This window comes from Neovison vison, chromosome 7 (genome assembly GCF_020171115.1).
Source record: "Neovison vison isolate M4711 chromosome 7, ASM_NN_V1, whole genome shotgun sequence".
Classification (NCBI taxonomy): Eukaryota; Metazoa; Chordata; class Mammalia; order Carnivora; family Mustelidae; genus Neogale; species Neogale vison.
Window position 1 is genome coordinate 164,739,298 of NC_058097.1, and position 18,152 is coordinate 164,757,449.

General features: G+C 37.3%; 1 protein-coding gene across 6 annotated transcripts in view; it reads left to right on the top strand.

Moving 5' to 3' along the window:
* Positions 1 to 18,152, top strand: part of NUCB2 (nucleobindin 2) — a 46,375-nt gene that overhangs the window by 10,675 nt on the left and 17,548 nt on the right. For 5 of the 6 annotated variants that reach the window (XM_044258906.1, XM_044258905.1, XM_044258904.1 and 2 more), the window contains 2 exons: positions 15,359 to 15,502; positions 16,053 to 16,160. In XM_044258906.1, the coding sequence (XP_044114841.1) occupies positions 15,359 to 15,502; positions 16,053 to 16,160 (252 nt within the window). Of the gene's footprint in view, positions 1 to 15,358; positions 15,503 to 15,983; positions 16,161 to 18,152 lie in introns of those variants that run through there. The other variant, XM_044258910.1, reaches the window with a different exon arrangement.

Sequence of the window (18,152 nt, forward strand, 5' to 3'; positions counted from 1 at the left end):
TTGGCATATAATTTTTCATCTAGTCTTATAATCTTTTATATTACTGTTGTGTTGCTTATTACTTCTCTTCTTTCAATTTTTATCTCATTTATTTGAGTCCTGCCTCTTTTTCCTCCCTCCCTCTCTCTTTCTCTCTTTCCCTCTCTCTCCCTTTCTTTCTTCCTTCCTCCTTTCTTTCCTTTCCTCCCTCCCGCCCTCCTTTCTTCTTTCTTTCTTTCAGTTTATTAATTTGTTAATTTCACCCCCAATCCTTGTGGTGTCTATTTCATTTATTTCTGCTCTGATTTTTATTATTTCCTTCCTTCTACTAACTTTGGGCTTTGCTTTTCTTTTTCTAATTCGTTTAGGAGTCTGGTTAGTATTTAAAATTTCTCATAAGCTTATGAGAATTTCTGTTTCTTCTACAATTTATGGATGTGTTAAAAAGAGCTAACATTGGGGCGCCTGGGTGGCTCAGTGGGTTAAAGCCTCTGCCTTCGGCTCAGGTTGTGATCTCAGGGTCCTGGGATCGAGCCCCAGCATCGGGGCTCTTTGCTTAGCAGGGAGCCTGCTTCCTCCTCTCTCTCTGCCTGGCTCTCAGCCTACTTGTGATCTCTGCCTGTCAAATAAATAAATAAAACCTTTAAAAAAAAAAAAAAGAGCTAACATTAATTGAGCCATTTGCCTTATACAAGGTTCTAAAAAGACAGAGATATGTTATCCTAATGGTATCATCAAGAAGTAAATTTATGTTCAAAGTATAATCCATTTCAAGGCATATTTAATTTCAATATTGTCACATGAGTCACACTTTTGCCTTTCTTTTTTCTTTTTTTTTTTTTTTTAAGATTTTATTTCTTTATTTGACAGAGAGAGATCACAGGTAGGCAGAGAGGCAGGCAGAGAGAGAGGGGAAAGCAGGCTCCCTACCGAGCAGAGAGCCTGATTCGGGGCTCGATCCCAGGACGCTGAGATCATGGCCTGAGCTGAAGTCAGAGGCTTAACCCACTGAGTCACCCAAGCGCCCCGGATCCAACAATTCTATGTATTACTCAGTGTTCGTCAGTATAAGTGTACTCTTAATCCTCTTCACCTATTTTACCCATCTTCCCACCCACCTCCCCTCTGGCAACCACCATTTTATTCTCTATAGTGAAAGATCTTTTGGGGTTTGTCTCTTTTTTCTTTGTTTCTTAAATTCCACATATGGGTGGAATCATACAGGTATTTGTCTTTCTCTGGGTGACTTGTTTCACTTAGCATTATATCCTCTAGGTCTATCCATGTTGTTGCAAATGGCAAGATTTCACTCTTTCTATGGCTGAATAATATTCCATTCTGTGTATATTCCATGGTGTATATATCTCACATTTTTATCCATTCATCCATGAATGGACAGCTGGGTGGCTTCCATATCTTAGCTGTTATAAATAATACTGCAGTAAACATAAGGGTACATGCATTTTTTTGAATTAGTGTTTTCATGTTCTTTGGATAGATACCCAGCAGTGGAATTATAAGATCATATGGTAATTCTGTTTTTAATTTTTTTGAGAAACCACTATACTGTTATCCACAGGGCCTATACCAGCTTGTATTCCCACCAATAGAGCATGGGGGTTCCTTTTTCTACACATCCTTGCCAACATTTGTTATTCTTTGTTTTTTATTTTAGCCAATCTGACAGACATGAGGTGATATCTCATTGTTTTGATTTGCATTTCCCTGGTGATCAGTGATATTGAGCATCTTTTCATTTGTCTGTTGGCCATTTCTATATCTTCTTTGGAAAAATATCTGCTGAGCTCCTCTACCTATTTTTTAATTGGGTGATGATGATGATGATGATTATTTTGGTCTTTTTATATTGTGGGTATTAATTCCTCATTGGATATGTCATTTGCAAATACCTTCTCCCATTCAGTAGATTGTCCTTTTATTTTGTTGATGGGTTCCTTCCCTCTGTGACAGCATTTTACATTGGTATAGTCCCTGGTAGGTTCCCAATAATGGGTCCGTAATTAAAGGAGCAAGACTGATACAAAGCGAAGGTCAAGCAAAGCTTTATTTCACACCAAGCATCAAGAATCAAACTGAACGTTCGGGGCTGTGCCTCTTACAGAGAGGGCGAACCCTCTCTGCTTCACAGACTAGCTTTTAAGGGCAAAGGCCATGCGGTTGGGCCTGGCCATGCACAGGTGACCAATGAAATTGTAACACACAGAGAAAGCTGCACAGTCAGGCTAAGTGATCAATTGAATTACAATTTGCCCTAGTAGATATTTGAACCAGCCTATCACCTTGTTCAGAATTGGCACCCAAAAGGTGCCCAAAGGGCGGGACCCATACTCCTGGGTAACTAGGGAGACAGTAGGCACGATTTACTGATTGGATGTCTCCACCTGACCCAACTCATCCCTGCATTCGGGCTGTTATCTCCACCTGACCTGACCCACCCTTGTATTGGGGCTTTGTTACCTGGGACTGGTTTCCTGGACTTGCTTTTAAGTAAATTCCCCTGGGGGGTGGGCAGGGTAAATTTAAGTTTTACTGCATAAACAACAAAATGGCAGTTCAACCGGGGTGGGGCCACTCTGGCTGAATAGGCCCTTACAGTCCCAAAAGTTTATTTTTGCTTTTGTTTCTGTTGCCCAAGGACACATATGTAGGAAGATGTTTTTATAACTGATGTCAAAGAGATTACTGCTTTTGTTTTCTTCTAGAAATTTTATGCTTTTCAATTTTTAGCTCTACAATCCAAAGGTTCCCTTTTCTCTGCATCCTCACCAACACCTGTTATTTCTTGTGTTGTTAATTTTAGCCATCCTGACAATGAGATGGCACTGATTTGTATTTCCCTGATGCCGAATGATGTTGAGCATCTTTTCATGTGTCTATTAGTCTTCTGGATGTCTTTTGGAAAAAGTGTCTGTTCATGTCTTCTGCCCATTTCTTAACTGGATTATTTGTTTTTTGAGTGTTGAGTTTGATAAATTGTTTGTAGATTTTGGATACTAACCCTTTTATCAGATATGGTTTTTTTTTCCTTTATCAGATATATTGTTTGCAAATATCTTCTCCCAGTTCATGGGCTGCCTTTTAGTTTTGTTGATTGTTTCCTTTGCTGTGCTTTTTTTCTGTTTTCTTTTTATCTTGATGAAGTCCCAGTAGTTTGTTTTTACTTTTGTTTCCCTTGCCTGTGGTGATTGTCTAGTAAGAAGTTGCCATGGCTAGGTCAAAGAGATTTCTGCTTGTGTTCTCCTCTAGGATTTTAATGGCTTCCTGTCTCACATTTAGGTCTTTCAACCATTTTGAATTTATTTTTGTGTATGGTATAAGAAGGGGTCCCATTTCATTCTTCTGTGTATTGCTGTCCAGTTTTCCCAACACCATTTGTCTTTTTTCCATTGGGTAGTCTCTCCTGCTTTGTCGAAGATTTGTTGACCATGTAGTTGTGGGTCCATTTCTGGTTTCTCTATTCTGTTTCATTGATTTATGTGTTTGTTTTTGTACCCTTACCATACTCTCTTGATGACTACAGCTTTGTAATGTAACTTGAAATTTGGAATCCTGATGCCTCAGGTTTTGGTTTCCTTTTTCAGAATTGCTTTGGCTGTTCGGGATCTTTTGTGGTTCCACACAAATTTTAAGATTGTTTGTTCTAGCTCTGTGAAAAATGTTAGTGGTATTTTGATGGGGATTGCATTAATTGTGTAGATTGCTTTGGGTAATATCAAATTGCAATTGTGTATTTGATATGCTACCTTCTACAGTAGATTGGGAGGCCAACAAGCTTAGGGGCCATGTCTTGTTTTTACCTTTGTATCCAACATATCTGGTACATAGAAGATACTTCATAAATAGCTGTTAAATTAATAAATGGAATAAAAACAATAGATTGAAGAAAATATGCTTCAGTTTAAAATAAGAGTAAAAGAGGAGTGTTGAAAGAGGGAGAAAAAGGTAGATGAACGAGGAATAGAGAAACAAGAAGAAACAAGCTACTCTCAGTTTTCTGTACTCTTCACCCCTCTTACCCATGTGAATATTTTTTTTAACTATTAACAGCATATCTGTCCCTGCAATCAAACAGGAAATTATCTGACACACTTGTGCATGTGCATGCACATACACACACACACTCAAACAACCCCCCTCCTCCACCCAAGTAAACTTAATTTGGATAACTACTGGTGTGAATCAATAGTTAAAAAAATCTACCTCCAGGGTTGCCTGGGTGGCTCAGTCGTTGGGTGTCTGCCTTTTGCTGGGGTCATGATCCCAGGGTCCTGGGATCAAGCCCTGCAGGAAGCCTGTTTCTCCCTCTCCCACTCCCCTTGTTTGTGTTCCCTCTGTCGCTGTGTCTCTGTGTCAAATAAATAAATAAATTAAAAAAAAAATCCACCTCTGTGTGAATGGGAATTTTGGTTTTTTAGAGACTGGAGAAGAGAGATAAATTCCTTTTAGGACTTAGAAATTTAGGGAAACTATTTTTTTTTTAAGATATTATTTATTTGTTTGACAGACAGAGATCACAAGTAGGCAGAGAGGCAAGCAGAGAGAGAGGGAGATGCAGGCTCCCTGCTGAGCAGAGAGCCCGATGCAGGGCTCTATCCCAGGACCCTGAGACCATGACCTGAGCCGAAGGCAGAGGCTTAACCCACTGAGCCACCCAGGTGCCCCAGGGAGACTATTTTTTATCTACTGAATGATAGAAGAGGTTTCAGAACTGTGCTTTGTATTTTTGCCTGAGGCTCTGATGCCCTTGGGTGCAGTGCTTTCCATGCAGTCTTGAGATCACCACTGGATTCAGAATTTTAGATCATTTGACTTAGAGCATAAATTATCTAACTATCCTGATGAGATCAGCCTACTGTTTCAGTGTGGCTCCACCCAGGGTCTTCTTTGAATCTCTTTTCTTATGGAAGAAGGAGGTGATAAAGGAAGCCATTCTTACCACATATTGAAAGAAAAGTAGGTTAGCTTCCCCATCTTCCCATTGCCAGCTCCTTATACTTGTCTCTCCTTATTTTGTATGGATGTTTGCATACAATTGGGTTTATGAAAATCTGTAAACATATATCTGACACATTTGACACTATCTTGCTACTTAAAGACATTTTTGTGTCATTACTTTTCACCTTGATGTATGAGAACATCTTCCACTTCTTTTGTTATGATAACAGTTAATATTCTTGAGCCTGTACTAAGAAGTAAATGCTTTAACAGGAGAAAAAAAAAAAAAAAGACGACGAACAGACTCTTAAATGTAGAGAACAAACTAGTGGTTACCGGAGGGGAGGAAATGGGTAAAGAGGATTAAAAGTACACTTATCATGATGAGCACTGAGTAATACAGAGAAGCGTTGAATCACTATATTCTATCGAAACTAATATAACATGGTTTGTTAATTATACTGGCTTAAAAAATTAATTTTTAAAAAAGAAGTAAATGTTTTAATTAACTTTATGCTTCAGTAAGTTGTCTTAATTACTTCTGGAATAAATACTAAAAGATTAGAAATTATTAGAAGGAAAAAAGTGTTTTTTAAATCTTCCACTAATAAAAAACAAACAAAAAAAGGCAAGAAAGGAGAAGAAGTAAATATTAAAGGGGCAGAATAAATAGAAAATCTGAAAGAAGTTGGTAAATTTAAGACCCAAGATTAAGGGGCGCCTGGGTGGCTCAGTGGGTTAATCCTCTGCCTTTGGCTCAGGTCATGGTCTCGGGGTCCTGGGATTGAGTCCTACATCAGGCTCTCTCCTCGGCAGGGAGCCTGCTTCTCCCTCTCTCTCTTCCCTCTCTCTCTCTACTTGCCTCTCTGTCTACTTGTGATCTCTCTCTCTGTCAAATAAATAAAATCTTAAAAAAAAAACCCAAGATTAAAACCCTAAGACTTCATTGATATTGAGACATATTAGTATATATCATATAGAAAAAAATGCTGGCAATTAAACTATGACACTATGCTTTGTCACTTACAACTTCATGTTATGTTCATGAAAGTGCATTTTTAGATTCACATAGAGAGGGACGCCTGGGTGGCTCAGTGGGTTAAGCGGCTGCCTTCGGCTCGGGTCATGATCCCAGCGTCCTGGGATCGAGTCCCACATCGGGCTCCTTGCTGGGCAGGGAGCCTGCTTCTCCCTCTGCCTCTGCCTGCCTCTCTGTCTGCCTGTGCTTGCTCTCTCTCCCTCTCTCTCTGACAAATAAATAAATAAAAAAAATCTTTAAAAAAAAAAAATAGATTCACATAGAGAAATTTTTCCCACATCACTTTGGGCATACATAATGAAATTGGTTAAAGTATTTCTAAGACTTTTGCACATTCATAGTCTGATTCTTTTGAGACACTCTTGATTCAGACTTGTCAACATCTGTGTTTTTCTGTACATTGTTCTTCTTGTGGTATGGAGACTGAGGGTGATTTTCTTCTGTGAAATTTTTCAAGCCCCTTTGCCTGGAATTTCTTCTAAGCCTCTGATTCTTTGATACCAAGCTTTGATACCAGTGCTTTCTTGAAGGAGACAATGGAAAGTTTTCAGATATATCTTCTTTCCTTGACCACGTCACTGAGGATTGCAGTGGTCTAGACATGGCATCAAGAATAATATCAGGTTGTGTTACTTTTCAAGCATCCTGTTCTATAAATATTCAAATATGTGGCCTCACAGTGTATCAAAAACTAGATGAATACACTTAGCAGCTTATGGAGGGCTTTTAGACATTCAAACCAGATTTAGCCAGCCTTTCTTCAGCTCAGCCATCACCCCCACTCCCACCCTTTTATGCAGACAATAACATTTTGGGAGAAATAATTTTGTAGTTTAAAATTTAATATGGCAGCAACTTTCAGCCATAAGTGTCTATGCCCAGTGTTACAGTGATAGGCTACTCTCTAACCCATTCTCAGGCTCTCAGTTTTGTTAGCACCTTTAACATTGGTGTATCCTTTCCAAGTATATAAAAGAGCATCAGAAGTTCGCCAGCATTTCCTATTGACTCACTCAGCTTTGTTTTTTTCTCAGATTTCATGGGAAGTTAGGTAGCTTCTGTTCAGTATGAGTAGCAGGTTTTTGACAAATTGACATTTGTCTTAACCATGCATGAATTTATCAAATCAGCCTCATATTCCATGTAATTAAAAAAAATTCTTGGAGAATTGTTAGGTCCTTTTATCTTCATTTACATTGTTTGGCTACTCAAGGGTAACCTTATTGCATCTCAGTAACAAAGTATAACAGAGTTTTTCTGCTTGTGGTGTCTTACTGTCTAAAGTCAGGTAAAGCATTTTGTTGTTCTTTACAAAAAAGCTTAAGTTGCTGATATTCCTTTAGCATCAAATATTTGCTTCCCTAATATCAGCTGCTTCATTTCTCTGTTTACACAATAATTTTGTTTTCATGTCAAATCATAATTTATTCCTTTCGAAGACATTTAAAATGGTGATTAATTTGTGAAATACCAACAATGGAAAAACTCAGTCCTAAGAAATGGGAGTGAGAATAGCTATGATAATTTCATGCACAGACAGTAAAGATTATGTTGCTATTGCACTTGGTGAATCATAATTTTAATATCCCATTAAATGAAAAGCACTCTTTGATTTCTGACATGTTAAACTTAGGAAATTGTGCATTTTGGAATTGCTTAAATACATTATCAGTAATTTGATTAAATATAAGTGGAGAAAATACTCCAGATAGAAGACAGAGATCATTAAGCTAGATTAAGTGTGCGTATCTCCATACACTAATCAAAAGGAAATGTGATGTAATGAGCACTGGGTATTATATAAGATTGATGAATCACTGAACTCTACCTCTGAAACTAATAATATACTATAGGTTAGTTAATTGAATTTAAGTTAAGAACAAAACAAAACAATGTTAAGCAGAAAAAAAAAATAGAGCTTAATTTGAAATTAAAAAAAAAAAAAAAGAAATGAGAACTATTTTAGCTATATTACTCTCAAGTAGAGTAGACCTTAAGGCAAAATGGATAAAGAGGACTTAAATGTATAAAAGATTAAATCTACCAAAAAGCCAGAAAATCTTAAATTTGTGTACATTTAATAATATAGCCTCAAAATTTTAAATAAAATTGACAGAATTATAAGGAAAACAGATAAATTCAAGATCATATGATAAGATTTTTACTTACTTTCTAGTAATGATAGATTAAGCAGACAAAAATTATTAAGACTATAAGTAGGGGCACCTGAGTGGCTCAGTGTGTTAAAGCCTCTGCCTTTGGCTCAGTCATGATTCCAGGGTCTTGGGATCGAGCCCCACATTGGACTCTCTGTTCAGCAGGGAGCCTGCTTCCCCCTCTCTCTCTGCCTGCCTCTCTGCCTACTTGTGATCTCTCTATCAAATAAATAAATCTTAAAAAATATATATATATAAATATTGGAGGGGCACCTGGGTGACTCAGTTGGTTAAATGTCTAACTTTTGATCTCAGCCCAGGTCTTGATCTCAGGGTCATGAGTTCAAGCCCAACATTGGGCTCCATGCCCACTTTAAAAAAAAAAAAAAGAGCATAAAAATTGGATAATTATGAAAAGCAAATGGCTAGTTTATACTTCATACTTCTATAGGTTAATGATGGTTTATAAATTGTATTTGTTCTTTTTCTTATGTTCATATTTTTATAGTCTTAGATTTTTTGCTGTTTTTCATTACTGTTTTAAAAATTGAAATTTGATTCATGTATCATAAAATTCACACTTTTAAAGTGTATAATTTTTAGTATATTGACAAGATTGTACAACCATCACCATTGTCTAATTTTAGAACATTTTTATAACCCCAAAAAGGAAAGCCATGCCCATTAGCAGTCATTTCTCGTTTCCCCCTTCTGCCCACCAGTAGTCCTGATCAACCATTAATCTACTTATTTTCTTTATGGATTTGTTTATTCTGGACATTAGATATAAATAGAATCATATAGTATGTGTCTTTTTGCATCTGGTTATATTTGGTTCTTAATCAGTTCTGTTGTATTTGATTTGAAAAGGAACAAGTTTCTCCTTGAACTCTTGGTCTTTTATCCTCTAAAATTATCAAAAATTTAAACTGCTTTTGGTTTTGAAATGGCAGTCCACAATTCATTATCTCCTTTCTGCAAAAGTAAAAATGAGTCCAGCTTGAGTGAAATACAAGTCTGGCAATCTCTAAACCTGAAATCAAGGAGGAACTTTCTTCTCCGGTAGCCAGGGTGTAAGCTTGGTCAGTGGGACCTGGTATCCAAAGAGTGAAATGTTTCTGGCTTTATCTCATTTTTATTGCATGTAGATAGGAAGTTTCTTTGGTAGTTAATTTTTGTATTTCTTGTATCCCAGCACCCAGATTTTCTACTTGCTTTACAGATATAATTTTAAACTGGGTGAATAAGCAATATTTAGTTTAAAGTCACTTATAAGTCATATAACTTAATCATTTCATACAGTTGGTGTGAGTGCAAACAATTTTATTAGCATTTCTTTTTTTTTTTTTTTTTTAATTTGAGAAGAGCTCAAGCACAAGAGAGCAAGAGATTTGGCAGTGGGTGGGGCGCCTGGGTGGCTCAGTGGTTTAAGCCTCTGCCTTCAGCTCAGGTCATGATCTCAGGGTCCTGGGATCGAGCCCCCACATTGGGCTCTCTGCTCAGTGGGGAGCCTGCTTCCCCCCTCACTCTCTGCCTGCCTCTCTGCCTACTTGTGATCTCTCTGTGTCTGTCAAATAAATAAATAAAAATATTTAAAATAATTAAAAAAAAAAAAAGAGATTTGGCAGTGGGGAGGGTGGAAGGGGCAGGAGAGGGACAAGCAGACTCCCTGCTGAGCAGGGAGCTTGACTCTGGGCTCCATCCCAGGACCCTGAGATCATGACCTGAGCCGAAGGCAGATGCTTAACTAACTGAACAACCCAGGTGCCCCATCATTTCTGATGTAACAGAAGAAGATCTTTAACAACAACAACAAAAAAAACCCAAAAAAAACCCCCAAAAAACAAACAAACTGGTGATAGAATTTAAGAGCTTAAAGAATACTGAAGTCTAGTTAAATTCCCCTTTAAAAAAATTCATTATTTTTAAAAATAAGAAAACAAGTGGGGAAAGTTAATTGACCTATGATGTCATAGCAAGTTAGTGGTGCAGCTGGAATTAGAATATAGACCTAAATTTAATTTTGCCTTACTCTTCTTAGATGTAACACCCATTTCTCTCTTCCTTGAGGATCTAAATTTACTCTTCAGATAAGCGTTCTCTTTGTCTCTCTTTGCAAAGAGACAGTTATTATTATTATTATTGTGAATAGTAATTATTATTATTATTGTGAATAATAGAGCAAAGAGAGGCAGTATGTTTTCAAATGTTAGCATGCATCAGAATCACCTGTAGGGCTTGTTAAAACAGATTATGTCTCCCCTCCCCGAATCTCCAATTTAGAAGTCTGGAGGAAGCCTTGATAATGTGCATTTCTAACTAACTCCCAGGTGATGATGCTGCTGCTGGTCCAGGGATCACACTTTGAGAACCACTGCTTAAAAACAGTCATAAGGGGCACCTGGGTGGCTCAGTGGGTTAAGCCTCTGCCTTCGGCTCAGGTCGAGCCCTGAGTCAGGCTCTCTGCTCAGCAGGGAGCCTTCTACCCCACCCCCTCTCTCTGCCTGCCTCTCTGCCTACTTGTGATCTTTCTCTCTGTCAAATAAATAAATAAAATCTTTAATAAAAAATAAAAACAGTCATAAGCTTCGGAGTCCGTCATTCCCAGGCCTAAACTTTTGGCTGTATGACTTACTCCTGTGTGAACCCAATCAGGTTTTTAAACTGATACGTCTCCGTGTCCTATACTTTATTTATTTACTTATTTATTATTTTTCAGTTTCCTGTACTTTAAATTGGTGATCATAATACTTATTTCAGAGTCATTATTTACTTAATATAAAAAAAATGTAGCATACTGTTTGGTACACTGTAAACACTCAATTGATGGTTTCTATTGTTATGTAATAAGTCTGGGTCCCAATTAAAAGTTAATGAGCCATACATTCAGTAAATGTTTTAGAGTAGATACCCAGAGACTTTTTGTTACTTCGTCATTTTGAGATGCTGAGGTGTGTGTGGGCGCACACACACACATTCATACGCACAAACATATTCCTCTCTTGACTTGCTTTCTCATTTATGGGAAACCTGGCAGAACAGTGAGAGAAGAAGAGACAAATTGCAAAAGGGATTCCACTTCCAAGATTCAATTAACTATATTTTAATTCTATTAATCTCAGGCCTCTATTGTATATTGAAGTAAAGGTGGACAGTATTTTTGAAAAGAGCATATTTCAAAATAATCTGACAGCTGCCAACTGCTAAGATAGAACTGCTTATGAATTGCCCTTGTGTATGTTGTGTTAAGTGGTAGAAGGAGGAGAGAATAGGATGCTGGAGGTAGTATGGGTGGGAGGGAGGAATCTGCATGAAAGATTCTTCTAAACTCTGGGTAGCCATATCCGGGGCTAGTCACAGTTCCTGAGGTGGTCTGCAGGATGAAGTTACAGAGGTGTATCTCTCAGCTGATCTTCTGCATGCACATTTATAGAAAGACTATTCAAATAATGTTAGCACTTACTCATTTTCCAATTATATGTGTACCGTGTTAGGTGCCATGGAGACTTGATAAAACTTCAGAAATTGAGTAGGAGGGGGCGCCTGGGTGGCTCCGTTGTTAAGCATCTGCCTTTGGCTCAGGTCATGATCCCAGGGTCCTAGGATCAAGCCCCACATTGGGCTTCCTGCTCAGCAGGAAGCCTACTTCTCCCTCGTCCACTCCCCCTGCTTGTGTTCCTTCTCTTGCTGTGTCTCTCTCTGTCAAATAAATAAATAAAATCTTTTTTAAAAAATGTAAAGAGATAGCTAATAAATACATGCAAAGATGCCTTGCATTATTAGCTAATGAAATACAAATTGAAATCAAAATGAGACACCACTTCACATCTAGTAGGTTGGCTGTAATATAAAAGACAGTAACACATGTTGGTGAGGATGTGGAGCGATTGGAAGCCTCATATATTGCTGGTGGAAATGTTAAATGGTGCTATGGAAGAGGGGCGCCTGGGTGGCTCAGTGGGTTAAACCTCTGCCTTCGGCTCAGGTCATGATCTCAGGGGCCTGGGATCGAGCCCCACATTGGGCTCTCTGCTCAGCGGGGAGCCTGCTTCCCCCTCTCTCTCTGCCTACCTCTCTGCCTACTTGTGATCTCTCTCTGTGTGTCAAATAAATAAATAAAATCTTTAAAAAAAAATGGTGCTATGGAAGATAGTTTGGCAGTTCCTCAAAAACTTAAACATGGTGTCACCAAATAGACCTGGCCATTCTACTCCTTATTATGTAACTGAAAGAACTAAAAACATAGTAACTCAATAACTTGAACACAAATATTCACAGTAGCAAAAAAAGTAGAAACAACCCAAATGTCCATCAACTGATGAATTGATAAACAAAATATGGTATATACGAACGCTATACAAAATAATGAAGTACTGATTCATGTTATAACAAGATTGGACTTTGAAAATACAGTGCTAAATGAAAAAAGTCAGATACAAAAGACTACATGTTATATGATTCCATATATATGAAATGTCCACAATAGGCAATCTATACGGACTGAACGTGGATTAATGGTTGCTAGGTGTTGTAAGATTGAGGGAATGGGGGGAGAGGACTGTTAATGGGCACAGAGTTCTTTTTGGAGTGATGAAAACGGTAAAAAAAAAATTAGTGGTGATAATTGCAGAACCTTGTGAATATACAGTTATCCTCTGAATTGTACAATTTCAAAAGAATAAGCTTTGTGGCATGTGAATTATCTCTCAGAAATGAAAACCAAGGTGCGCCTGGGTAGCTCAGTGGGTTAAAGCCTCTGCCTTCAGCTCAGATCATTATCTCTGGGTCCTGGGATCGAGCCCCGAATTGGGCTCTCTGCTCAGCAGGGAGCCGCCTTCTTCCTCTCTCCCTCTCTGCCTACTTGTGATCTCTGTCTGTCAAATAAATAAATAAAGTCTTAAAAAAAATGAAAACCAAAAATAAAATATATACCTGTAATGGGCATGAAACATGAATGAGAAATAAACTTTGGTTGTCATAAAAAATAATTCTGGGAAGAGGACGTGATTCATGGTAGATGTACTTTCTGTAGAGAAATAAATCATCCTTCTATTAAAGATTCATAATGCATAGCAGCCCATCACAAGTTCTGAAAGCCTTGCAATGATGAAAACTTTATTTAGCTTCATGGAGCCATCATCTCCCAAACATTTCATCCTGAAAAACATTTACTCATGATGATCATGTGGAAGAACTAGTGCCCTAGAGGAGAAGGAATCTTGGGCTTAAGCATATGTATGGAGGAAATACCCGGAAAGTTCTTTCCTTCCTTCCTTCTTTCCTTCCTTCCTTCCAACTTTTTAAAATTTAAATTCAATTAATTAACATTTGATGTATTATTGGTTTCAGAGTAGAGGTCAGTGATTCATCAGCCTTCTAGAATAGCCAGTGCTCATTACATCACGTGCCCTCCTTAATGTCCAGCATCCAGTTATCCCATCTCTCTACCTCCTCCCCTTCAGCAGCCCAGTACCTGGAAAGTTTCTTTATTTCTTCTCCCTAAAGAATTTATTTATTTATTTGAGAGAGAGAGAGAGAAAGCCGGGGTAGGGGGGTGTCAGAAGGAGAAGCAGAATCCCTGCTGAGCTGGGAGCCCAATGTAGGACTCTGTCCTGAGACTCCAGGACCATGACCTGAGCCGAAGGCTGTCACTTAACCAACTGAGCCACCCAGGCGCCCTACCTGGGAAGTTTCTTAAAACAGGTTCTGGACCTCACCCCAGTGATTCTGATTTCAGAGGTCTTGGGTACAGCCTGAGAATCAAGCTCCCAGGTGATTTGATCCTTCAGGTTTGAGAACTAAACTTTGAGAAGCAGCTTTACAGAATAGACAAACCCCGTACCTTAAATGGGTGAATTTTATGGCATGTGAGTTATATCTCAAGAGAGATGCTAAAGAATTTGATAAACTAGAAATAGCACTAAAATGTGAGTTCTAGTGATTTTGTAATGTGAGACCATGCTCTGTGAGTCAATTATTTTAATTCAAATTTTCTTCACCTGTAAAACAAATCACTGCCCTATCTGCTATGTAGAGTTGTGGCAAAAATGAGGCAGTATACTCTTTTCCAAATTGTGTTTTATGGATAAAAATGTAACTTAAATTTAAAAAGTCCATGGTTAGTTAAGTTTGGGAGATTCTGAGTTAAATAAGGTATATTCACACTGTTGGTCAGACCAATATTCTTGACTTGGACCCTAACATGAGTCTATGTGTATAAAATCAATTAAATATGAGATTTTTATTCATTCTAATTCTTATAGTGGATCCTCCACAGCTACTAAAGATCCATATGGAGTGAAAACTGTTTAAATAAACAAAATCTGAATAATATTGTGGGAATAGCAATTCTTGTTCCTCTCTTGTTTCAAGCTTGATATTTTATTGATTTGCTTATTTGAAAAATTATTGACTGAAAAGAATTTTAGCAAATGACTACTATGATAAAATAATGTTTTTAAGGCCAAAAATATTTTATATAGTTGTCTCTTTTAATCAACTTATATTTAGAGAACAACTTATTTTCAAAATTAGATTGAAGCTAAATTAAATATATCTAGAAAAATTTTGGCTCTCTAGTATTTTAATCGAAAAAATATAGTTTTTCCTTACTTCTCCTTTCCTTAAAATTGGGCTATTTTTAAAGCTTTTTAAAAAATTTTTTAATTTTTTAATTTTTAATTTTTTAAGATTTTGAGACCCTTATTATCATTTTTATTTTAAGCTTTTATAATTAACTAAATGTTTTCTTATACTATAAGCTGTTTAAACTTCAGAATTTTGCTTCCTGGGGCTCCTGGGTGGCTCAATTGGTTGGGTGTCTGCCTTCAGCTGGGGTCATGATCCTGGGGTCCTGGGATCGAGCCCCATGATGGGCTCCCTGCTCAGTGGGGAGTCTGCTTCTCCCTCTCCGTCACTCCCTCTACTTGTCCTCTCTCTCTCTCTCAGTCAAATAAATAAATAAAATATTTTTAAAAAAATAAAAAAACAAAATTTTGTTTTCTTTTTAATTTTAGTTGAAAAGCATTTCTCCCCTGATTTTCTTTAGTGATCTGTTTTAAGCATTATTTTGATAAGCTGTAGTCTATATTTTAACCTCTCTAGAATAATTTTATTGTATTAAATTTCTTGAAATTAGGTATATTTTATTAACATGGCATTGGGAATGTATGTATATAGTTTGAAGACATCTTTTTGGGACCTTACTATAATAATACCTTTATTTCAGATGATGTGGAGGACCATCTTACTACGATATTGTTTTCTCTTGGTTTCCTGTCTACTTAATGCTCTTGAAGCTGTGCCTATAGACATAGACAAGACAAAAGTAAAAAATACTCAACCTGTGGACAGCGCAAAGATAGAACCACCAGTAAGTGAAATGATAAAGATAATCTTGTGGGAAGAATTTTAACCAAATGTTGCTAATATTTGTTACTTGTAAAATTGTACATTTAAGAACTATTTCTGAAATATCAGTAAAAGAATACTGGATAAGCTTCTGCTGTTAATATTAGACATTGTTTATTTAATGTAGTTCATATATTAAATAATGCACAGGAGAATATTAATCATAATACATTTCCAATGGAGAGCTCACTAGCCAAGAAAACATTGTATTATATTTAAAGAAGAGACAGGTGAAAGTGGAGTAAAATCAACCAACTAATATTATTAAGTCCTCATTATCTAAGCCATATAGAATATTTACCTTTATGTAAAAATAAAACTATATATTGGTTCTGATATAAAATTCCTCATTTGAGAAATACAGCTTTTTAACTTTGTCCCAGTTATCAGAGTAGATGTGTCTCAATGCCATTTTGCTAGTATTTTTTTTTTTTTTTTTTTAGGATTGAGATCTTTAGATGCAGGGATGGAAAAGCTTTGAGAAACATTATTGTTTGTTTCTTAATTTGAAGGATACTGGACTTTATTATGACGAATATCTTAAGCAAGTGATTGATGTGCTGGAAACAGATAATCATTTCAGAGAAAAGCTCCAGAAAGCAGACATAGAGGAAATAAAGGTAAATGTAATTAAATAATTATTTAACAAACATTATAACATCCCAGACACTGAATTAAATATTAGGAATACAAAGATGAAGCTCTTATTTATTCTGAGTAAGTAATATCTAGAAAAAAGTTTATTAGCATGAAAATATGATGGGGGTATAATATATTTTGGAAATGCTGAGAATGGGCACATAATTCAGCAGTGGGGAAGTCATTTTTCCTGATAGAGGTAATAGCATCATGCCAATAATTTCCCTGGATTATTTTGAGAGTGATCTTATATTTCCTTTGAAGAATTAATTTGATCTATGGAACTAATGTCCTAGAGTAAATAATATTTAATGTAGAACTTTCAGTGTCTCTTATCTTCTTAAGTTAGGATTAAAACATTATTTATGGCAGGATGCCTGGGTGGCTCAGTGGGTTAAATGTCCAATTCTTGGTTCCACTCAGGTCATGATCTCAGGGTCATGAAATTGAACCACGTGTTGGGCTCCACGGTCAGTGTGGAGTCTGCTTGAAATTCTCTCTTTCCCTCTCCCCCTACCCCTTCCCTCCTCTCACTTTCTCTCTCTCTCTCAAATGAATAAATAGATCTTTTTTTTTTTTAAAGAACATTATTTGTGGCTAACAGAAAAGGTGGAAGTATAATAGGAATAATAGTAAATATATATGTATAATTATAAGTATAATAGGAAGTATAATAGAGATAATCCTGGGGTATGGGAATACTTTTATAACTGTCTGCCTTTCACAATCAGTTCCTCTTCCCTGCTGGGTCAAGGGGAGATGAAATGTAGTAAGTTAGACAGTTATTCAATGAAAAAATATAAGAATTAAAATAGACAATAGGAATCATTATACATAGCTCAGGAAGACTTGGGAAAAACTGTCAGAAAAAAAGTTAGAATTTGTCCTTACCTTTTCAGCTAAGTATTTTGGTCAGGTTTTTGTTTTTGTTTTTTTAAAGATTTTATTTGTTTATTTTGACAGAGAGAGAGGGAGAGAGCACAAGCAGAGGGAGTGGCAGCAGAGGGAGAGGTAGAAGCAGACTTCCAGCTGAGCAGGGAGCCCAATGTGGGGCTCCATCCTGGGACCCTGGGATCATGACCTGACCTGAAGGCAGAAGCTTAATGACTGAGCCACCCAGGATGCCCCTCAGCCAAGTATTTTGAAAGGGGAATCATAGTACATTTCTTCACTTCACAAATATTGCTGACTGGAAAGATTATGGCTTTGCCCATATCACTCCACTGAATATACTTTTATGAAGGATGTCAGTGACTTCTTTTTTTTTTTTTTTTTTTTTGAAGATTTTATTTATTTATTTGACAGACAGAGATCACAAGTAGGCAGAGAGAGAGAGAGAGGAGGAGGCAGGCTCCCTGCTGAGCATAGAGCCCGATGGGGGGCTTGATCTCAGGACCGTGGGATCATGACCTGAGCCAAAGGCAGAGGCTTTAACCCACTGAGCCACCCAGGCGCCCCTGTCAGTGACTTCTTAATTGCCAAATCCAGTGAATACTTTTTAAAAAAATATTTTATTTATTTATTTGACAGAGAGATCACAAGTAGGCAGAGAGCGGGGTGGGAGGGGGAAGGCAGGCTCCCCAGTGAGCAGAGAGTCCGATGTGGGGCTCCATCCCAGGACCCTGGGATCATGACCTGAGCCAAAGGCAGAGGCTTAACCTTCTGAGACACGGAGGCGCCCCCAGTGGATACTTTTTATTCCTCTTCTTACTGGACTCCTTTCTATCATCTTGGTGGTTCTCAGATTTTAGGCTTATTGAAACACAGATTCCTGGGCCCCACCTATAGACTTTGTGATTCAGTATGTCTAGAGCTTACATTTCTAAAGTTCCCTGTGGTGCTAATGCTTCTATTTGGGGACCACATTTTGAGAACCGTTGTTATATGTAATAATGATGACCACTATCTCATTGAGTATATTGCTTTTTTTGCTTCTATAACAGCAAATTCTCCTAGTTCTCCTTCTTACCTCT